Source organism: Pelmatolapia mariae, linkage group LG7 (assembly GCF_036321145.2).
Source record: "Pelmatolapia mariae isolate MD_Pm_ZW linkage group LG7, Pm_UMD_F_2, whole genome shotgun sequence".
Classification (NCBI taxonomy): Eukaryota; Metazoa; Chordata; class Actinopteri; order Cichliformes; family Cichlidae; genus Pelmatolapia; species Pelmatolapia mariae.
In genome coordinates this window covers 4859655-4884034 of record NC_086233.1, presented here as the reverse complement: position 1 = coordinate 4884034, position 24380 = coordinate 4859655, and the positions used below count along the sequence as shown (strand labels likewise).

The window sequence follows — 24380 nt, the reverse complement described above, 5'->3', positions numbered from 1 at the left end:
GGTTGTCCCTGCGGAGATCAATCAGAAAACCCTGAGTCAAGCTTGAAAAGGACTGCATCCTTCATTACCTTGATCTTCCGGACCAGCTTATTGTCCTCATCCTCGTCTACATCTGGAAACTCGTATATTTTAATCTTGTGCTCTTGAATCTCTTTCATAATCTGAAGAGAGAAAGTGATTAGTTACCAACAGATCTGCATACACAGAGCTAAGATATCACATTAGCTTCACTTGTATTGGGTGTACGATACACAACGTTGCTTAGTTTAACATTACTGAATGGAAGGAGGCCCAAATGTGTGCATGCCACTGTATGTGCTGCTTGTAGAAAGTAAAGATGATGGCACATATGCAACAACTCTGTTTCTCAGTATGCCTTAGTTAGCACATGTAATGTGACACAAATGTGCAGAAATACCTGTTTTTTAAAAAGATGGCACTCCTCAGGCGTCAGTGTGTCAGCCTTTGCGATGAGAGGTATGACATTGACTTTATCATGGAGCCTTTTCATAAATTCTATATCAAGAGGTTTTAGGCTGAAGAGGAGACAGAGAAGGAAAAGCATGAGGAGGACAGACAGCTGCTGGCCGAGGATGCTCATCATGTGCAGAGTGAATAAACCATTTTCCTTTGAAGACTTTAAGTTAGAGAAATATTTGTTTCGTCCCTTTGCATGCTGGATCTCTCTTTACTCTCAGAGGCTGAATATCTACAGACTAAGACAGGGGTAGGGAACTCCAGGCCTCGAGAGCCGATGTCCTGCAGATTTTAGATGTGTCCTTGATCCAACACAGCTCATTTAAATGGCTAAATCAGCTCCTCAACATGTCTTGAAGTTCTCCAGAGGCCTGGTAATGAACTAATCATTTGATTCAGGTGTGGTGACCCAGGGTGAGATCTAAAACCTGCAGGACACCGGCTCTCGAGGACTAACATTCCCTATCCCTGGACCAGGGGTGCCCAATCCCAGTCCTCGAGAGCTACCGTCCTGCAGCTTTTAGATGGATCCTTGTTCCGACACACCTGAATCAAATGAATGGCTTGTTATCAGGCATTTGCCAAACTTGATGGCATGCTGAAGAGGCAATCAAACCATTTGATTCAGCTGTGTTGGAGTAGGGATGCATCTAAAAGCTGCAGGACAGTAGCTCTCGAGGACTGGGATTGGGCACCCCTGCCCTGGACTAAGACTAGAGGATGGAAAAAAATGCTAAAATATAGCAGCCATGAAACTCTAAATTATATACAGTTCATTGGGGCTGATGTGTCAGTTCATGAAGCTGTGGTTGAATATCATTACATTATTTTAAGTGGGTCAGCAGCTGTATTTGGCTGGGTGACTCACCACATGAATGAGGAATCAACTCACAAGACTGAATCTAAAGAAAATACCACAGTGTGCCTCCTTAGTTCAGAGCAGTTCAGTGGGTCACCAGCAGAGGGCCACACAAAACTGTACAATACATGTAGCCCACAGCAAGTGACTGTCAGGGAGCCACAGGGTCTTCACCTCTGAATGCCAAGCTGTGCGGGCACAGTCAGTCCTAACAGAACAAACCACATTTGTATTATCAGCTGTTGGAGTGGAAGATTTTCATGTATCAAATACTTGTTTTTGCCATTTTCTGAATGTAAATTCAAAATAGCGACCGTCCTCGACACGCTCAGTTGCCGGTGCAGTGACTTGTGTTAGAGATATTGGACAAATTTTCAGCCAAAATCCTAAAGGATGTGCACTTGTCCTCTCTGCTGCAGCCTGTACTCTTCCTCAGTGAGCAACACCAGAAAACACTTACTTAGAAAGCAAGTCCACTACTCAGTACTGTCAACAACTGACCGGAACAGTCCAATACAATCCTCTCATGAGGACAACAAAACGAACACTGCGATGGCTTCAGAGTCTACTTTGTTGTCATTTTACATTTAGGTATACAATATAAACACTGTTGTACTAGTTCTTGTACAATGTACATGACATACAATAGAAGTCAGATTAAAATAGAGAAGCCAAATGCTTCCAGACTACCAAAGAAGAAATGCATTCAAGGTGACCATTAGAATCCACTCCTCATGTTACAGAGTCCATAACCTTGATCCTTCTGAGGCCCCCTTTCCAAAATATAGCTGGGAAATACCTTATGTGAAATTCCTAATCACATCACAAACATTGAGGGACTGTCGTGAATGCAGTAATCATTAATTTTTCTTTTCTCTCACAGTTTGTTTACACTGTTAGCTGTCAGCCCACTACATCAGTGTTCCAGTGGACTGATAGTAAATTAATGGAGTATAATACTAAATAGCTCCCTGTATAATGTGCAGGTTACAGGCTCATTATGCAGTTTAACCTTTCTGGGGAAAACTATTCAACGTAAAATAGAATCGCACACAATAAGTTTAGCATTGCATTCAAAACTATAATACAGTTATTATTCTGCCAGCTCAATGGATTACCACTGTCTACATGAAAGCACGTTATATATCTGCAAATGCTTTTTGCTGCGTGTTGAGTTGAATTAGTTGTCCCATGAAAGAGGCCAGCAAAACAGCTGCTGGGCGGCTCAGCGAGTGAGGACAGGTTTTGATATAATGCTGCTGCACCAGAGGAGAGCTGGAGTGAAGGCAGCCCCAGATAATACTGGAGTCAGAGTGTCTGGTTAGAGCAGGAGACTCGAAGGGCATTTCTGTGAAGTCAAAATCCGAAATCTCCCACACACTGACACCGATTTATCAAACCAGCATGAGCGGCACTTTGTCTACAGAAAGCTGGACTCACTGTCAGAATTCTTCTAGTTACTCCGGGGAACTAAAACATCACAGAGAGGACAGGTCTGGAAATGAGTATGCAGTTTACTTCTAAAGCAGGATTTATAGGATTTCACATTTTACAGCCACGTGTGAGTGACTTTTGGAGGCAACAGTGTGGAAACGGGCCTTCTGGAGCTTGTTGCAGATCATTTAAAAGTGGTAAAGAGTCTGCTTGGAAATGTAGGCAGATTCCTCTGGGGTGACAGTAAAAGCGTAATTAAGTGATGCATCTTCTCAGTGAAGTGGACAATTTACTGACTTGTCTCTGACTTTAAACTTAGAACACTGCTCAAAGAATACAAGAAGCTGTGGCGTGGCAGAACCATTTATGATGATTTACCTGAGTTGTAAAATTCACATGTTAAAATCTGACCTGTTATTGATGATAAACAAACTGCAGCAGTTGTTTAACAAAGAAAACCAAAATGTGCGTCTACAGTTGCAGGATGACCTGTTGTTTGCTCAACCATGTACCAATGTTTGTTTCTCGATGGTTAGGAGAAAAACAAAGCATCCACCGTCTTCTTTATGTTGGAGGCAGTAGGAACAGAATACCTGAACAGACCGTTTTGTGCATGATTACACTTTAAGGGGAGAGATAAGACCGGCTTATTTAACATTTAATGAACTTTTCAACTGCTTGTGTGCTTTTCTCATAGTTCAAGAAAGATTGTCATTTCTGTCTGAAGTAAATTATATCTGGAACATGTGTTGTGGGGCCTCCATATCCTACTTCTGTATAACTGTAAAACCAAAGGATACAGTAGCAGGAAGGCCCCAGCACAGAATAGAGCTGGCATTAATGATAATAATATGACACTGATTTAGACAGAAACCACATGAAATGTGGTCCTGAGGTGAAGTTGGGTTCTAAATGGCTTGCTGATGTAGAACAACTAAAACAACTGGTAAAGCAGCCTGAACATAAAAACCCATGTGAGACTTGCCCATCTGATGTCTAGAAGGGAGTCCACTGAGCCTTCAGCTGATGTAGGATGGCACTAATTGCAGCTGATCTGACAAGACTGTCAGTGAGCCCGACTTTGCTGGATGATCGATTGAAGACCATTTATTTTCGTAGACAGGTTTCCTGTCTTTGTCACTGCCTTAATGCAGATAAGGTGCAGCATGGAGGCACTTAAAGCTGAGCTAAGATGATCAGAAAATGTCAGATTGTGTTTTGACATTCACAGACAGCAACATGTTTCACACATTTTATGCTTTGGGCTGCTGAAATATTTAACAAATTAGTGTTATTTTAAACACACTGCATGCCAATCAACTCTGCAGGTTTAGATCCATCGCCAAAGCCTGAGAGGTGCGTGCACACACAGGGACACTAACGTAAGACAGTATGGCACGCCTGAGTTGAAAGAGCTGTTCCTGGGAGCTGCTGCGAGTCTCCACTCTGACTGGGTGATTCAGTGATGGAGATCAGGAAACTCTACTGAGCATGAGCAGAACTGGTTTGTATGTAGGTCACAAATACTGGCTGGCAGCCTCCTCTTTTATGAGACAGACAGACACTCAAGTACATCCTTTCCAGTTATATGCAGACAGCATCACTGCCACCTTTCGAACATTTCATGTCTCTTAATTATATCATCTTATGCAGCACCCACCCGTGTCCAGATGGCGCTATAAAATAAAGACAGCAGTGGACTCTGTTGTCCGGCATGGACCTGCGGTTGACCCTCGACTCAGCGTTCAGGAAGTCCTCGCATTTGCTGTCAATGTAATTAATGACAGGCTGCCAGCTGGGAACATGGAAAGATGATGTCAGAGGGAGTGGACTGTACAACAAAGAGCATATGATTGCTTGGCAGAATCAAATTGTGAATGTCTTCGTGGGCAATCCTCACCAGTTGCTGTTGTCGACTGCATCGCCAAACCCTGGTGTGTCCACGATGGTTAGGGTTAGTTGGACTCCTCCCTCCTTTATCAAAACTTTACTCTGTTCCACCTGAAACACAAACATTCACACCCTTCAGAACTCTTGGGATCGCAGCCTTACCTTACAGTATTTAAAAAGTGTTTCCATTAGCTGCAATAACTTCACACTTTCAGAATATAATTTGACAGCGTGTATCTGCCCACACATGTTGGACTACATACACTGCACAGCAGGTCCTCCCACACAGCCGAAACCGATCTGCTGGTTGAGTGTGTGTACAATAAGAGTGAAGTTCTTTTCCTTCCTCTCAGCACTGATTTTGTGTGTGTGTGTGTGTGTGTGTGTGTGTGTGTGGGGGGGGGGGGGGGGGGGGGGGGGGCTACTTAAGTCAAAACCACTGTCTTCCAAAGAAGAGTTCGATTTCCATAGAGGCAATGAGAGCAGCCGCACGACCCAGCACAGAACAAAACAGACATCAGTGACAGCAGATTATGACAGTGGTTCAGCGAGATACAGCGTGAAAGGACCTGGGTGATGATGGGTTGTAAAGAGGTTTGCACACACGCAACAACTGTGGGCATGCTGAACATGAAGAGTAGTGTCAAAAGAATGTGTAAAAATGTACCATCTGAGCCTTCAGCTTATATGTGCTGGCACTGAGATCAGCTGATTACAGCTAAACTGGTCCTTGAAGTGTGCCTGAACTTTACTACACTCAAATTCCTTACTGTGCATGGTATGAGTTCCATTGAAAACAGCACCTCCTCAATGAAACTGCAACTCTCTAAGGTTTGTGCACAGTTTCATTAAAAAACACTGTCGACTAAAGCTTGTTTGGTGGAAAGGCACAATAGAGTTCGGCAACTGCCCAGCACACGGTGGCATTCTAAACAAACTTAAACAGAGCACCCAATGTGTGATTTGCCAATAGGCTGTGTGTGTCACTTACGTCAGCTGATCTGCCACTGAATGTGACTTAGTGAATCCTGTCAATAAATGTAAAGTAAAATAAATACAGCAGAGTGTTCCCATTTGTCTTAGTGGTTAAACATGGATAAAAATAGAGCATGGGGGTATTTTTAAGCTGAGCCAAAAGGTGAATTTTATGATAGAAATAATATTTATTACACATACTGGAGAGTCCAGCAGATGATAAAGGTGTTTAGACTTTTCTTCTCCCATCTTTACATCCACTCTGGCATGCCAGGAGTGCATATATCACTGTATGAAAGCCTTTCAACGACCTCCATCACACCTCTCACCCCCCTTTCCTCCTCCCTGAAACTCAGAATACACACTGAGGATGTAAGCCGACTATTTCAGAAACAGAAGCCCAGGAAAGCCCCCGGACCAGACGGTGTCTCAGCCTCCTGCCTCAAAACCTGTGCTGAACAGCTGGCTCCAATCTTTACTCGCATTAGGGCTGTTCGATATAACGATATATATCGGATGACGATATAAAAACGTCTATCGTTTCATTTTACGCTATCGTTTGTTTTGTGGTGTCGCAAAATAAACTGTTTACGGCAATATTTTTTCATCATTTTGATGGTCACTGTAGTGGCTATATTAATTTCTTAAAGTTCTCTCTTTCTCTTATATTTAATATAACCACACTACAGACAGACAAGCACTTGTTTTTATGCGTTGTCGTTAGCAACAACGACGGTAAAACCACGGCGTGTCCGCTTGTTTATTTTCCACATAAACCTTTCACAATAAAGCTCAAGATCCTGTTGAGACTTTTCAAAATAAACTGAATCACGTGAAAGATGCAGAGTATTTAAGGATGAGAAGCAAAAAAGAGCCGTCAGGTGCTAAAAAAATAAACCTTAGACTCAAACGTTAGAACAGACTTCTCCCCGCAGCACGCCGTGTAATAAATACTCAAAAAGAAAACGGCGGCCGTTACAACTTATGTCTAAAAACGTATAGTTCCATGCATCAGTTAAAACACTCGACTCCAGGTACATGACGCCCAGCTGGAAACACTTCACGCAAGTCGAGCTGCCCGAGATTCACAGAATTTACAGAAAATTTTGCATTTTTGTGATTTATATCGTTATCGGACGATAGATGTCTTAATATCGGGATATGAGATTTTGGTCATATCGCACAGCCCTAACTCGCATCTTCAACAGATCCCTGGAGCTGTGTGAAGTTCCATCCTGCTTCAAACGCTCCACCATCACAGGAGTGAATGACTAGAGACCTGTCGCCTTGACGTCTGTGGTCATGAAATCCTTCGAACGACTGGTGTTAGCCCATCTGAAGGACATTACAGGCCACCAGCTGGACCCTCTGCAGTTTGCCTCCCGGGCAAACAGGTCGGTGGATGATGCAGTGAATATGGGGCTGCACTACACCTCGACCGCCCGGGAACTTATGCCAGGGTCCTGTTTGTGGACTTTAGTTCGGCTTTTAACACCATCGTGCCTGAACTTATCTCTTCCAAACTCTTCCAGCTCAGCGTGTCTCCAGCTACCTGTCAGTGGATCACCAGCTTCCTGACAGACAGAAAGCAACTCCATCCTCAAAAAGACCCAGCAGAGGATGTACTTCCTGAGACAACTGGGGAAGTACAGTCTTCCACAGGAGCTGCTAATCCAGTCCTACACTGCGGTCATTGAGTCTGTCCTGTGCTCCTCCATCACAGTCTGGTATGGTGCAGCCACTAAACAGGACAGGAGCAGACTGCAGCGGACTGTACGGGCAGCAGAAAGGACCATCGGCGCCCCCCTGCCCTCCATCCAGGATCTGTACCTCTCAAGAACCAGGAAAGGGGCAGGGAAAATCATCACAGACCCCTCACACCCTGGACACAGACTTTTTGATCTGTTGCCCTCTGGCAGACGGTACAGAAGCCTGCAGACCAGGACCACCCGACACAGGAACAGTTTCTTTCCCCTCGCCATCTCCCTTCTAAACAGTTGACCTGTCACACTGCTCCCACTGCCAGACTGCAACTGCACCTTATGTACATTCTGTAGTATTCATTCCACCTCATTTAATTTCTGTATTTTATGTATATAAGTTTAGATTAGTTATTTACAGTTGGTTTACACAGCTTTGTGTATGTATGTGTATGCATGTGTAATGTATATATAGACGTGTGTGTGTGTGTGTGTGTGTGATTTACATTGCTGTGCTTGAGAGCCACCATCTACCAGAACCAAATTCCTTGTATGTGTCTGCACATATACTTGGCCAATAAACACGATTCTGATTTTACACAACAGCCATGTATGCACACTGAGTTTGGGTGTTCACTCAATGCAGCTGATTTTAATTTAATGTTTAATTACATATGCCAAAAAGTGAAGCTATCACTGCAAACTGTTCATCATAGTCTGCAGTCACATACGTTCCCATTCAGTCCCAGAAACCCATCCATTTCCTGAAGCTCGCCAGCTGTTCCCCCACTTCGTCGCATAGTTTCACAGGACCATCTAGTTATTTTAGGATCGCCCCTTTAACTCAAACTACAGCCCTCTCACTCTAACACAAACATTCTTTATCTTCCACAAACCTTCATATATATCTCACGCACCACAGTCATTTTTACACATCTGAGCTTAATTGTGCAGCCAGGCATGTGTGTTAAATGTGTGTCTGTATTGTAAGTGTTTGCGCATGACATGTCAGCCCTTCTCAAAACCAAATCTGCCATTTCCACCGTTTCCGTGAAGAAAAACAGATTGGGAGAAAACCTCAAAAATGCCGTCAGGCTCAACACCATCATTTAAAAGAAATCTGATCTGTGGGGAATGTGAGCGAGCGACAAAACATGGGAGATTGTTCTGCAATATAAATACTCTGACCCGGTCTCTCCCCCTCAGCCTCAGACCACAGCGGCTCCTTTCCAACGTATGCACACTAACTGCTGCTTGGAGGAGAGCCTGCTTGCCCACGTTGCGCTCATGGGGCTCACATGAGGTATGATGAGCGCAATAGAGCGAGAGAAAGCTTGAAGCAAAAGGTTCTTAATGTTTTCAGTCTCGTCAAAACAGAGTAAATTTAGCACCGCCTTGGTGCGTCGTCTGGATCACAACAGACCTGCACAAAGATGCAGAATCACAGCTGCCTGAGCGGCTCCTGTTATTTATAATTTAGGCCAAGTGTGCAGTACAATCGAACGTCACAAAATGAACAGGACTTTCAAATTGATGCAGTGGAGAAATTTAAACCTAATGAGGAAAAGAGTCTGCAAAACTTTAAAGAAAAGAAGCTGAAAATACACAGCGCTTTGACTGATTGTCAGTTTGTAAAGAATACAGGACAGATTTAGAAGTGTAGATACTGTGATTCATTTTTACTTACTTTAATTTGAAATAGCAAACCATCTCACAGAGTTTGTTCAGTTTCCCAGACTATAGTATGTATTATAGATGCATTGCAAACCCAAAATAGTGTTGATACTGGAACATACAGATTTCAGGTCTGAAATCTGTATCTTACTGTGAGTCTGCCTTTGACTTCATACATAAAATGCAGAGGTTTAAATGGGTTTACTCAAGAGACTGAGAGCTGACCCAAGGACTCACAGATCTCAGGTCTGTTTTCTAATAAATGTAAAAAGTGAATGGATCATCCTGCCATATTTTATGAACAGCACCGTCGGACTAAATTCGGTGACGTATCAGTGACTTCCTACAAAAAACGACTTCCTCTGTAGCCTCTATAACATAAGGCATGCATCTATGCACCTCGGTCTGAATGGAACAACATTGTTATTTTAGGTTCAGAGACACATTTCAGGCCCGATGAAGACTTTGGTGAAGATGTCTAAGCTGCCAAGGCCTGTCATGACTGCACACATATTTATGCTGGACTCTATTAAAATCTAATATTTACAACATAATTTTAACTTGAGATTATATTTGGGCATCTTTGGCACTCAGTCATCTCTGTTTTGCCAGATAAATTTGGTTGGTTATCTCTAGCTGCACTCCATGCTGCATTGAACTAAAAAAAGGAATGAGTAACTTGGCATTAAAAAGCATTAAAATTTGCCAAAGGCTAAAAGTCAACATCAATTTAAGTCCAGTTTAATAATTATTGTTTAATGGTAAATGCACAAAAATCAATTTTCTGGTTCAGAGACTGTCTATACCTGTCCTGATCCACAGCCTTGACAAAGTTATTGACTTGACTTGCGTACCTCCTTGCATTTAGACAACATTTGACATAACGTTCTCATTTGTTACGAGTTTTGGAGAGCAAAACCTTCTGTGACCAGGACGACTATCAGAGTCAAAGTCAGATATAAAGATACCATAGCCTTCTCCATCTTGGAATATATGGCTTACTGTTAGCTTACTGTGAGTTAACAGGTCCCTATTTTCCAAAATGCTGCTGAGGCTGTGCCTTTGGCAAAGTAAAACATCTGCTATCCAACTGTGTTCGCTTTTAATCCTGACTTTTCCAACCTTGCTTCATTCCTTCCCATGCACTTCCTGTCTGTCTTCACTTTCATCATCCACCAAAGGCTTCACACAACTACAACAACTGCCAATTTCATGAGGACTTTTTCTTCTGCAGATGGTGCTAGCTAACGTACATAGGAATGATACAATAGTGTTCACCTACATTGATTTAAAAAAAAAAAAAAAAAAAAGTCCAAAAACGGTAAAGCGAAAACGGCGGTTAACTTGTCTCAACTAACATTTTAACCTCTCTCACCCACTCGGCTGCCAGCCACCCATTTAGAGTTGTAAATGTTAGGTTCACATTAATCCCAGTATATGGAATTTTCCCCTATGACATACCCATATGGAAATCTTAAGACTTCATAACCCCAACACTAGCCTGGAGAGGTCTGCTCTCAATCTCGTGGCTGTCGAGGTCAAACTTCATGAACGCATCCATCTCACGGCTGCTGTGTGTGCTGTATGGATGTGTGGGTGATGCTCGTTTGCGTTCATGTGAAAAGACAACAGTAATATGGTAGTGGGAATCGAATTATAGTGCAAAGCGGCGTGTGGAGATGAATTCTCAGCTTTTAAGTAGTGGTTGAGGATGGGGTGGGAGGGTGTTACATTTCATGGGAACATTCCTGCCCTGCTATTGACCCTCTCAGACCCAAGGGGGAAATTCAGCCCTGATCCTCTGTTTTTCTTTGTCTCTCCCCTCATCACATCTACCCCATCACCCTCCTCGAGGTTTATACGCTCTTTAGTTTTACAAAGCTCCACCTTTTCCTCACTCATCGCCATGTTGCTACTGTCCGTCTTCTCCTGCCACCACCATCTCATCTCTTTCCTTCTTAGTTCATCACAATGTCCCACATCTCCATCTTCTGCTTTTTCCTCTTTCCCAAACTGCTTCTCCTTTGCCCCTTTTACTCCAGACACAGTCTCCCTCCTCCACTTCAATTTGCCATTACCATAAAAGGACAAAACTAGGTCCAGTGGCCTTGTTGTTTGCCTCGTAGTTCCTCCATCCCACATTCTCATTCTCCTTTTCCATTATACTCTCTTCCTCCCCAGCAGAATCCTGCTCCCCTCTTAGCCTTCTATCCCTACTAACATGTCAATTTTAACAAACCTGGCTGATAATGCCAGAGCAAGAAAAGCCTTCAGAATGACCAGACCAGATGTTTTCAGTTAATTTGTCAGAAAACATGAAACTTCATCCCTTTCAGTGCCTGTGCTTATCTGTCATGTTTTTTTTACCGAAGACACCAGTTAAGACTTTGAACGTGCTGGTGCAAAAAAAAAAAAAAAAAAAAAAAAAAGGTCAACCCTTGGATTTTATAACTGGTCTAACGTCTACATATACGGGATGTGTATTTGGTTTAAGATCAGATTAGAGATTTGAATTTTTCAACAACTCTTGAGGAAATTTCAACATCATCCAAAAAGGCCCAACTTTTACTTTGTAGGTGAACATTCAACCTTCATTCCATCGAGTTTAACTGTACCTGACTTTTTTTTCTTTACACTTTATAGTTCAGGTGGGCCTCACACACTGAGGTCGAGTTTGCAAACACTGAGACCTAACCACGAGCTCCACAAGGGTCTCTGAACTGCTCACCAAAACAACTACCAAATTCAAATAGTTTCCCCCTTACGCTCAAGTACACTTTTTTGTTGGCCAGAATGAATGAGATTACTTTCAGGGGCTCCTAACATATGGTGTGGTCACAGTGATGCTGACTTTTAACACCCAGAAATCATCATTTTTCCGAGGGAATGAGTACTACGTGAAGAATTTGTTTTTAGATATTAGGAGATATCACTGACACTGGAATGTAAATGACAAATGGAGGACAAACACAAAATGCCTTGAGCAACGGCTGTGGGAGGACTTAAAATGTCTCCATTAACAAGGTTATTTTCCTTCAAACTGGCTTGAGAAACAACACTTTCTTGTAAGACATCTGTTCATTTTATGGTTTCCTAATCCTCATCCCAGTATTTGCTGTCGCTGCTGGAATTTAGAACGTAGAAGAAATCGACATCAATCATCAAACTCTTGCAGGAAAAAGGTGAATGGTGAGCTCAAAGTCTTAGCACATATAGTGCCTTTGTTTATAGGACTATCAACTATAAGAAGACATGGGGTTGTACAGAGACTATTAACAAAAACTCAAAACATCTCTACACTGGACCTGAAGCTAAAAATGAACTGATGGCAACTGAGGTCTGACCCATATAGGGTTAGGGTGAGAATTAACACTACCATGGGCTATTAGGTTATACCTAACCCTGTGTTTAAAAGAAAGTAAAGTACATTTAGTTAAAAAGTATTGTTTTAATGTGCTTTAGTTATAAAACAAAATTCAAAACCCAGAAATCACATGTGATGTAAAGTGTAAAGGAAACAGGGGTTAAGGTTAAGGATGGACCGATCCGATATTATGTATTGGTCCGATACGAACCTAAATTACTGGATCGGATATCGGAGAGAAATAAAAAAAATGTAATCCGATCCATTAAATATCACAAAAGCACCTCACAAAACTTGTGACATGGTGTAACTCAGCTCATAATCTTAGCACGCCAGAGCAGTATGCGTCACATGATAGAGCGGCTGTGGTGTGCGAGACCTCTCAGCGATCTGGTTGAGCATTTGGAGCCTCGCTACCAAACCGGCATTTCATCTCCGAGAAAGATATCCCAGAGGATAAAAGCAAGTGTGTAAGTTCATCTCTGAATGTTTGTAAAGCATTCCCACGTTAAGCTTAACAACCGATATATGGAGCGACTGCCTCTTCTCTCTCCCTCCCTCTCCTGTTGCTACTTCAATCATGAAACTGATCAATGATCGGTTTTCTGTCACAACTCCCATCTCTCTTACAATATTATAAATGATTATAATAAATAATTAATTATCTGAATCTTACACCCAAAGTTTTAATCTGATGTAAAATGTATAGAAGTCCATTACTGTATATAGTAACTATTAAGTCTAATATATACCCTAGTAAGCAATTGTACTTTTCCCTTTGGGAAGGTACCATCTGTGCAGTCTGCAATTCTGTTGAAGAAAGATGTTGAATCTATTTAATTATTGTAGAAAAATAATTGATTTCTGTGCTTTTTTTTTTTTTTTTTAAAAATAACACGTGCATTAAATTAAGGTTGATTACGTCGATAAAGCATCACGAGGCGGAGGGTGGTTCCCTATTTTTATTTTTTTTGCTGGGAGTTGGCAACCCTATTAGTTAGGTTGTTTAATATTTCTGCTAAGTACTCTTTAAAATACCAGAACAGGGAGGATGGAGGATTTAAGTTTATTAGCTTGATCAGTATTGCTGAACTATGAAATATTTTGGGTGCGGTGTATTTTTTGCATACAGGTATAACAGAATAGCTTAAGTTTTTTTTTTTTTTTTTTTAAAACTTGAGTATGAACTTCTACAAAATGCAGCAAGATATTTAAAAAAACTGTTTTATTCATTAAAAAATACACTATATCGGATTCATATCGGTATCGGCAGATATCCAAATTTACGATATCGGTCATAAAAAAGTGGTGTCATGCCATCTCTAGTTAAGGTTACAGATCTTGTCATCAATGGTGACCTAGACCTCATAGGATTCATTTACTGGGCAAAAAGCTGAAAAAGCTCACTTGAACAGTCTTTTTAATCCTGTGGGAGGGGCCAGGGTAGTCCTTAGAGTAGAGGTCAGTCAGGAACAGGGAGTTGATGAGAGTCGATTTCCCGAGACCAGACTCACCTGAGGACAAAAGCACAAGTTAAGCAAAGTTATATAATCTTACTGTTTTCTAAGTACAACCAGCTGAACACATGACAAAAAGGACTTTACATAACGCATGTATAAAAGCATGTGCATGCACTGAACACAATATTGAGATGGCCTGAAGAGACATGGATGCAGTGCAGATAATAAAGCAGATTCACTGTCTGTAAGGGGAAAGGTCAGGGACTCATCTGCCAGCATGAAAAGCTTTCAGATGGAGGGAATAAAACATTTCCTCTCCATCTCCTGCTGACTTTCTCTCTCACCCACCCCCCGTTCATCTACTCTTCCTCTGTCCTCCTCGCTCAGTGCGTCCTTCAAGTATAAATCTCTCTATTTCGGTCCTCACAGTGCCAACTTTCCATTCCCTTCTCCCATACTGACGGCACAGAAGCTGCACAAACATTTACTTGACAAAGAGCACAGTCAGTCCAAACATACACATTGCATATGCTCGCCCTCTCCATCACACAGGCCTGTGATTAATAGCTGAGCATCTGGCTTGTGTCTCATGAAAAGGCACTGGAGGAGTGTTTGGTTGGAGGGAAGGAGGGCTGCCTGTCCCAGCAAGACCTCTGACCGACTCCCACGGCACAATTTCAGGCTTTGAAAACTGGAGTAATCTGCGGCCAAACATCAATCTGGGCAGGGTACACAGTAGTTCGAGGGGGTTTCCAAAAAGGACACATCAGAAACAGACCAAGAATAGAGTACTGGACAAAAAAAGATTACCGAGCAAAAATTAAAATTCTGAATCAGATCTATCAGGTAGGAGAATTTAAAGGTGCTACGAGAAAACAATAACGCATCCAGGTTACAAAGAATGGCAAAAATGTGTCAACGCATGTTATTATTTAGCCATCTGCAGATCATTTTCCAGATGTTTTGTTCATAAAGAGGTCAGAGGACGCTTGTAATCGTTTCCAAGAGACTAATCTTGCAACATCTATAAAATGTCTTTTTAAGTTGTCCATAATCTGAAACCCTTAAATTTCAGTTAGCAGACACGTGACTCAAAGAATTTCCTCAAATTGTCCTTTAAAAACATGCCTCAAGTTTTCTGGAGCTCACCAAATCAATTAACTCACTGATGTTTCAGCTCCAGCATTGTTGACTTGTGATTCCAAGTAGGTGGAAACATGTCTATGACTTTTCTGTTACCCAGTGTTTACAGTTGATGTGTGTGCTTTTTCAGCGTTTCCTGCACATATACATACCACCAGGGCATATAAACACCAACGTCCAATCATCCAAGTACTCTATCATCCATTTTACCATTTTCCTCTATAGAAAACCCTTTACTCAAATTTAAAATTTTAGTTGCTGTTAACCAGCTAATGGCTGCACAAAGAGGCCTTTTCTCATGTTTAATAAGCATTTGTTTACGCAGTTTTTACTTGACAAATCAGAGTGGTCAACAATACTGATGTAATGTTATTAGTATAGAAATAGGTATTTTTCACACCATTTACATATTTAAAAAATGCTTTGAGTAGAACTGAGAACTGATCTAAATGTATACCAAGTTTCTGTGTCATTATATAGACTGACTGGTATGAATTTTCAACTCCAGTTAAAGACAAAATCAAATATCAATACTGGTTCTAAACAGACCAAACAGAATATCAACGTCACTATCAAAGCGTGCTGAATCACTGCCTCTGACTTTAAATCTGTGTTGAAAGGAGCAGCTGAGAAAACCGTGTATAGTGCTGGCAGTCTACTGAGCTCTTACATACAGCATCTGTGTGAAGCCTGAAAGCAGGAAGCTGGAGTATTTCTATTTTAATGTGAGTCAGATGTTGCTCCAGTAATTCTTGATTGATAAGCAATTTTCCAGTAAAGTCCGCTAAAAGCAAAGTCTGCTGTAAAAAGTCTCAGGCTACTATGTCATTCAAATACTTTCTTTTTGCAAACCGTTGACAACTAACCAAGTGTTCATTACATGTCAGAAGCTTTAAAAACACAGACCCTAATGAAGGGTTTCAGCTCAAAGTTTTCCATCATTTATTCCCTCGTAGGACTCCTTTCATCCTCTAAACAAACCACCTGCTGGGGGTTAAATCTGCACGGGTTCATTCTTACTGCTCACAGGACAGCTGTGCATATCATCAGGCTACGCTGAGAGGGTGTAATGCTTTGCTGGATTGCATTCTTTACCCCCTCTTAACCCAACGGTCGCCCCTGTGTGTATTTGCTCAGCTATGATTGACATTCTGACAATGACGTGAGTTGGGAATCCAGTTTGTCTGCTGCAGCTTCTTCTGCTACACCACGTCCAACTCACTCATTTGAAGAAACATTTTTTTTTTTAAGCTAGCAAGTCTGCCATCACCAGCTGCACTCTAAGATGACAGCGCTGGAGTCTGTCCACTCACTGCACTAACTGCTTTAATCATTCTCTGTGTTTATAGTTTTCAGTTAATTCAATAAAGAATCAATGTCCCTTTTTTTTGTGTGCATCCCACCGCCACAGAGAAAATGTTATTATGTGGAAAAGAATGCATGTCCTTTGGGAACTCAGTGCTGTCAGTCTGCAGCTCTGAGTTCAGTTGATCTTTATTGTGTCAGTTGGTTTTGTTAGTCAGGCACTAATGTTTTGGTGCAAACAGCGTATCCAGAGCCTGTTGTGTGATGGATGCACTTCATACAAGGAACTAAACAGTTATTGTTATGCATGAAGTTGAAATGACATCTTGATACTGATAAAGCAGTACTGCCATGTGTTTTGAGGCACTTTAGAAATGGTTGGGGTCACTTGGACTTGAGTTGAGATATACCTTCAGGTCTACTGTTCAGTGAGCAAGCAGTTCAGTGAAAAAGAAAACGGTCAAACATTCTTCCCATTTTACCACTTTAAATGTAAATACAGCTGAAGATAGAGCTCAGGGAAGAAAGGTTGCACAATCAGACACTCCATTCGACTCATCCTGCCAGACAATGTGAGGCAGAATCACCGTACAGTAGTCGTTGTAGGCAGACAAATATGTGACCCTCCATATCACACATCACCAACAAAAACATTTACAAAGGCTGTTCAGCCTGTGTGAAAGCAGTGTCCTCTGGCATTTGTGGACAGAAAAAAGTCATAGGTCAGAGGTTTCAGTTTCTCTTCCTGGCAGCCTCCGTCTGTGGTCTGTCCAGCCTGAAGGGCAGATGTGACAATGAGGTGCGTCACAAGTAGTGCTGGGCGATATGACGATATATATCGTGTGGACGATAGAAAAGTGTCTATCGTGCCATTTGTCTTCTATCGTTTATATCGTTTCTAACCCGAATTTTACAAATTATTACATAAAATATATCATTAACCCTTTACAACCGGTCGGAGCAGGCAAACTCCGTTTTCCCTAACTATTTTTAAATCCCTGTAGAACTGGAACCACGTAAGGTAGCGCAACAATGTTTTTTTTGCATATGAAACCGTAGGAGTTGTACTTACAGCTTATTCCATTAGCTTGCTCTAGGTCACGGTTTTCTTCCACATATAGCTTTGCAAAAAATTGCATAAAAAGCACTTCCAGCAACAAAAACATAATATTCCAGAAACAGGCTTTGCCGATCCGATCAGCTGTTCATAACACTTCCTACAATGGAATATAAGTCAGCGCGAACTATCTTATGTCCGCCATTACCTGTCCGAAACTGGAAGTGACGTCATTTTCGCGGAAAATGTAGTTTTTTAAGCTTCAAAGTCTATGTTGGTATTTTTAAAAGTCATGTTTGACTTTATGCTCTTCTGTATCGTTTCTGGGATGCTTAGAAGTCAAATTACACTGTTGTAAATAGTTTATTTTGATGCACATGCTGTGGTTTTGCAAATTTGCATTTATTTATTTTCATTTTTCCTGTAGTATATAAAAATTTGTGTATTTCAAAAATAAAACTATGAGGACACTCAAAATAAATAAATGTAAAGATAAGCTCTGGCGGACTTGGTTCTATGGTAGGTCTTAAAGGGTTAAATAGCCTGTGCAAATATATTAGTGTTGTCTTCTCACTATACATACTCTTAACTTTATGCAAGAGAAAATAAAGTATAAAAAAATGATATTTTTTGCAAAGAAACTCTGTCTTGTGGTTTGCGACCTGGTGCTGCTATACATGCACCCGGATTTGCGACATGCTTTACAGTAACTCAAAACAAAGACTGCACCCTCTCCACTCGCTGTTTAAAGACTGCATACTTTCCAGATGACCACAGGCCAGGTGGTATATCGTGATATATATCGTTATCGTGATATAAAATAATTCATATCGTGATAAATATTTTTTCCATATCGCCCAGCACTAGTCACAAGTGATGATGAAACTCTTCACACAGCTCACCTAAAATTGCTGAGACTCTGCGCTAACATTTCAGTGAGTCCTCAGCAAACATCACGCTGGCTCAACAAAACCAAACAGGCCTCACAAACACTTTAACGATGAGCGCAAACACTGCAGGGAGCTGGAAGTCAGCTGGGCTCGACTCACATTCAATTTAAGGGCAACACCCATGTGTGTGGATCAAAGCTGCAGGGAATCAATATTTAGAGCCAAGAGTGAATATTTAGAGAGAATTTGCAATATTTGCTTCTTTTGGTTTTTTTTGTGTTTTTTTTATTGGAGGAAACTCATCAAATAAAGCCAACACACTCCCAAATGACATGCAGAAATGTCAGCTGTACACAGCAGAAGTGAAAGACTAAGCTGAAAATGACAGCTCCATTCTTCTGGTTGTTTAGTTACTGCCACAGCCTAAACCTCCCCTAAAGGCAGGTCCGTCCCAATTAGCCTTCCTCGTGCAGCTTTAATTAAATATTGGTTCCACATGACAAGTCGAAGTGCAGTGCCAGCTCTCTGTAAATAGATTAGTGACCTAAACTTCAGTGATGGATGGCTGACCCCCACAGCTCTTCCCTGCTGTTTCTCTTCCTCTCCATCTCTCTCCAGCCCAGCCTGTTGGCCCCATTTCTCCTCTCTGTCCCTGCTGTCATCTCGACCTCTATCATCATTTAAAGATAGCTTATTTTTCAGTGATACCAGAATCTTTAACTCTTACACCTAAATGTAAATTATGTAAATTACCCAACGATGCCAGTTGCTCAATACTGGACTGCTACCTTGGCACTATCCTGCTACTGATTTTGGGGCCAGTTTTTGTGATATTGCTGACCAGACTGAGACGGTCTGTGAGTCTATTTATGCCGTGGGCCATACTTTGCCAAAGTACACCACAGTCATGAATTTAATACCTCCACCACTGGTGAGTGGCCGTGCCTGATGATGCTGAATATCCAGCAATATCTAACACTTTAAGGGGAGGTATCGGGACTCCAAAATCCTGAACTTATTTCCAGGTTTTTGGACTCATTCACGGGGTAATCTATTGACTGATGATTTGAACATTTATGCCCAGGTACAACTGGCATACCTGCAGAGTGCACAGTAGCACTCTACAGGATTAATGTACTTACTAAAAGGCCTGCATATTAAACATGTGTTCACTGAGTTAAGGCAGGCTGGACTGCTAGAGAGACAAAAAAACAAACAAACATACAAATGGTCAGAGTGGCTTTCCCATGGGATTCCAGACATTCCTTCTCCTCTTTCTCTCTTTGGATCTCAGCTTCTCTCATTCTGCCCTGAGGCTGCAAATGGCCTCCTAACATCCTGACAGGCCTGCTAACTAACACACAGCACAAACACGCATACACCTCTAACAGACATGTGCGAGGCCTCAACCAGAAAGTGTGAAAACGGGATATCTGGGAAACATAGTGGTGTAAAGGAAAGAACAGCCAGACAGACAGGCATATGAGGAGAGTTGGAAAAGTGCAGTCACTCGTAAGGCTCAGTGGGACTAACTGTAACGGGGGGGCCAAACAGGGGCAAAGGTCAGTGTATTGGCAAATGATAAAGATCTGCAAGTTTAGCAGACTGAGAGATCCAGAGCCCAAACTAAACTGTGTCAGCACCCCGTCTGACTGCAGCGAAGGGGCGCAGCACACTTTCTTCTGATTTCATCATTTTAAATTTAGAAAAGGGCGTGTAGCGCTGCGATCCACCGAGCCAGAGACTAAATCTGACAGAATCGGCACGTGCTGGGTCACAGCAGACATGTGCGTCTCAAAATAGAGACGGAGGGAACGGGAGCACAGCAGAGGGGAAGAATGAGTAAAATGAGGCCTGCCTGCAGTGGTTTGACTGAGTACGCATGAACACGCACATGTGCGTGACCCCAGCCAGTCGCACCAACACACATGCGTATGCAGAGTAGCAAGCAGTGAGCGCACTGGGTGCTGCACCCAGAGGCGCTGAGGCAGGTTTGTAAACAGACTGTCGTCCTGCTCTAACACGGTTGGCTAAATGCATATTACACTAACCACAGATCTAGGACAGAGATCAGGCTGGAAAAATCTGAACTTGAGAGTGTGACATCATTCTGCAACTTTCAGCCTGCTCAGAGAAACAACAGCAGGGTTTCAGGGAACCATCATGTACTCTTGAAACCGCAGGACCTTTCTCACTACATGTTTCTGTGTCCTCTGTGATGACCAGTAGAAGTACTGGTAAAAATCCAAGAGAAACGTAAACTGCACCATGATATCCAAAATATATGACACTGTGACTTTAAGAAACGAACACCTGTGAGGCTGAAAAGCCAAACAGGAAACCTTAAAGCTTGAGGAATTTGCCGTTGAAGCTGTCATTTGATGCTCCTCAAGTATGACCTATGAGGGAACCCGTCAGTCCAGGGTGTCTCCTTTACAACAGTGAACCACAGCTGTGTGTAGCAGTAGTTTTACATGATGTGCGGGCACAATAAAAGCAACACCTGTACAGTTTAATCATCCATTTCAACTCCCTGTTTGGATTTGACGAACTATGAATCAAAAAAGTAGCTCATATTTTATGTCTTTTTCCGTAGCCTCCTACTACAGGAAGAGACATTTCTGGACCAGATGGAGCACAAAATCCCCTTAATGTGTGTACTGAGTTTGCCAGCACGCTCTTTGGGAGAATGCCTAAGGAGCAACGCCCAAAACAACTTAGGCACTGGAAACAATTTCTCTAAGTGCTTTAGACACTTAGGTGTCTGTAATGGTATTCTATGGCCAAAATGCAAACATCAAAATGCATCTACATACAGTCTCTGGCTCCAAATATTTTCAACAGCAGGATGGTTGAATATTATATACATTACTGCAATTATATTTTTAAATCCAAGACATTTCAGAATAAATCTTTAGGTCAAAATTAAATTAAATAAGAAATAAGCCTCAACATCATAGTTCAGTCTTGCTTCTTAGTGTGGTGCTTTACAGTGTTTCCCAGCAATCACTTTGGCTTGTCAGAGCAGGAAAAGCACAGGTGTTACCACCAACGGTTGCTCACTTCCATTCTGCTGAGCCAATAAACAGTGGTAGCAAACCTGCATGCACTACAGTCACATACACAGTGTGATGCAAGCATCACTATAGTGATTAATTGTGCCTGTAGGAACATGTCAAAGGGACAACAGCTCAATTATACTTTTCCCATGAAAACATGACAGTGTTGGAACAAGTCCCATCTTTATCTACTGACTTCATCATCTTAATTTATTTACTTCTATTTAACTAAAGTGCTTCCCATTAAAGACATTATTTAAACTGTTTACATTTGATACTAGTCTCTATATTCTCGGTATCTCAATGTTTGGGAGAAATCCCCAACAACGCAATGATGAGGAAGCACTTTACAACAGTGGGAAAGAAAAACCCTTTTAGCAGGAAGAGACTTCAGCACAACCAGGCTGAGGGTGGGGCAGCCATCTGCCGTGACTGGTTAGTGGGTGAGGGGAAAGAGGAATGAAAAACAAAGGGGGACAATATAGTGATACAGTGGGTTTCCTATCAACAAACTCATACCTCCCTACTTTGTTCCACAGCGACCGCTGTGATTTTTTTTTTTTTACTAATATTAAAGATTAGTTTGTAAAATATACCAGTTTACTCCCAGGAGACTGGTCCATATTTGTAACTGGTCATATGCTGCAAACACTGGGCCTCTCCTATAAAAGTGCTTCGAGGTAGACTGGAAAACCTGGGTTGACCTATCAAGTTAACAATTACCTGCACATGACCACTTAGCTGGACTGCTGCCGTTTGGCTAGCAAAGCCAGGTTAGCATGTTGAACCTGCTGCACATTACAGGCTTTTAGCAGTCTCAATAATAATAAAATGACCTCAGCTGACAGCCACAACCAAACCAAATGTTTGATTTGACTGACGGGAGCACAAACTGAAGCATGTGACCTGAACCTGCAGGACAGTGCATCATTTCCACATGACTGTCTTTTTGGTAAATTGCCTGAATAAATGGGTTCTTAATAAGAGTTAACATCATTATTGTGTGAGTGAATGTGCGCGTGTTTAGTGTCTATCAATGCATCTGGTTAATCCAGCGGATTAACCGGCCCAAAGCCGTCTTTCACTCACTGCCTTCTGCAAGGTCAGTAGGCAAGGCGGTCAATCCAAAGCCTGCAGACGGTCTTATCTGGACACGCGTACTGCACAGCGTTACTACACACACAGGCTTAGAGGAACACAACAACAAAGGCAGAGACAGCAGGACACACAGGTAAACAGTTTTACAATGAAATACGGATCAGTGAGGCAGATACTGCTTTTGATCTGTTAAAGAGATTCAGGCTCATCCATCTGCTTCAGTCACTGCCACTGACCACTAGTACCAAGTGACTTAATTTGTTTCGTGGATTTCTATTATAAGCAGCTGAAACCATGCGAGAAGCTGCGACCTGAGAATATGGAGAACTTTGTTGTGGGAAGCTTTTAAACCCATCTACGTTAGCTCATATCAAACTTTGCCACTCCTGAGTTCAGACTCTTAAAAGGCTTTTGATGTGCTCTCCTCCTGAGCAGCTCTGGGAAAGCAGAGGAACGATGCTGGTAAGTAGTGGCCTTGTTAGGCATCAGAAGCAGCGTGAAACAGGCATCGCTTCCCCTCTCCTCTGAGCTCTCCTCAGTTCGCGCCTGACTCCCAGCTCTGTTCAGCTCTCTGCACTGGCGCTGGATCTTGCTAATCTTTCCAGGAGTTCCTATTCAATCTGCCAGCTGGACAAAAAAGGCAGGAAGCACTCCCACCACCACCCCCTCGGTGAGCAGCAGGACTGGGAAGGGAAAGACAGAGTTTGACAGAGAGCAGAAAGAACTGAGAGGACAGAAGAATTTAAAAAAAAAAAAAAGAGAGAGAGAGAGAAGAGCAGTTTCTGGTGGCGTCCCTTCTCAGGGAGTGACTGACTGACAGCAGAACAAACAGAGCTGCTTCCTGGCCTGACGCGCACAAGATGTGTAACACACGACTTAGTTTTTCGGGTTGGGTTGGGTCATTTAAAACTTGCTCATAAAGTGCTCATCTTCTGTGCCAGTCCTCCAACCATTAAGTTTCTAAAGCAAGTCCAAACTAACACTTTACAAAAATTATTTTCAAAACATTGAAATCAATAGAATAGCGCTTTACTCCACTGTGGATTTACATTGACATTGTGGAAAAAGGTGACAGTGTCTTTGCCTGGGGTGACAACTTTAACATTACTGTACCAGAAGGAGCTTCTAATATCTCTTCACTGTTGCACTGTCACCAGTTTATCCTGACTTTGCATAGCTGGGGGTCTGTGATTTTAGACAGCTCAACATCAAAAATTGCAAGTAACAAATAGTCATTAACCTGGGTAAGGTTATTTCAACCCCTCTCTCCTATGATCTGTGAAAAAAAAGAAAAAAGAAAGAAAAGACTCAAGGTGAAACTGAGAGCAGAGGAGAGATTTATTTTTCCTTTATTCCCCAAATTAAAAACTGAATTTCATTAAAAAAAAAAAAATCTCTTGCAGTAGTTTATACATTAAGAGTGTAATATTTACTTAATTTTTTTTGGGGGGGGGGGGGGGGGGTTCATTTTTGTTTCTAAGGTCAACCCTTAACGACAAGCTCAAGTGCTTGCTTGCACTACTGGAATCTGAGCAAGTGAGCTGCAGGCATCAGCCCAGTCATCTAATATTTCACCATCTGTCTTTTCCAAAAGTGCGGCAGAACAATGCAGGGCCTCAGAGGCCAGCTGAGCTTTCACACTTCGTGACAATGCCAAGTACAGCAGAACTGAAGCCAACCTTTAGTCTTAGACTGTAGCTCCAGTTGGCTGCTCGTCAAGTCAAAACATAATCAGCTCTTCTGTCTCTCTTTCTAACGCTGGTATTTCCTTTTTTCCCCCTCTGCAACTTCTCCATTAAAATACATTGTTCTGTGATCGTGACCTTTATGAGCCTCATATTTGGTCGAGTCCGCATTTTATGATGCAGACGCAAATGTTTAACCTACTGCTCTGGAAATCTGTTCAGGATAACAGTAGAAGTAAACGCCTAACATGACAAAAGAAAAAACAAAACAAACAAACAAAAAAAAAAACAACGCAGTTTGATTATGTTA

General features: G+C 42.0%; 1 protein-coding gene across 4 annotated transcripts in view; it reads right to left on the bottom strand.

Moving 5' to 3' along the window:
- The window catches only part of LOC134630387 (septin-7-like), a 48296-nt gene that overhangs the window by 15165 nt on the left and 8751 nt on the right, over nucleotides 1-24380 (bottom strand). For all 4 annotated transcript variants that reach the window (XM_063477627.1, XM_063477628.1, XM_063477629.1 and 1 more), the window contains exons 3-7: nucleotides 13781-13887; nucleotides 4671-4771; nucleotides 4431-4565; nucleotides 419-536; nucleotides 69-161 (exon numbers count right to left, since the gene is read on the bottom strand). In XM_063477627.1, the coding sequence (XP_063333697.1) occupies nucleotides 69-161; nucleotides 419-536; nucleotides 4431-4565; nucleotides 4671-4771; nucleotides 13781-13887 (554 nt within the window). The remainder of the gene's footprint in view (nucleotides 1-68; nucleotides 162-418; nucleotides 537-4430; nucleotides 4566-4670; nucleotides 4772-13780; nucleotides 13888-24380) is intronic.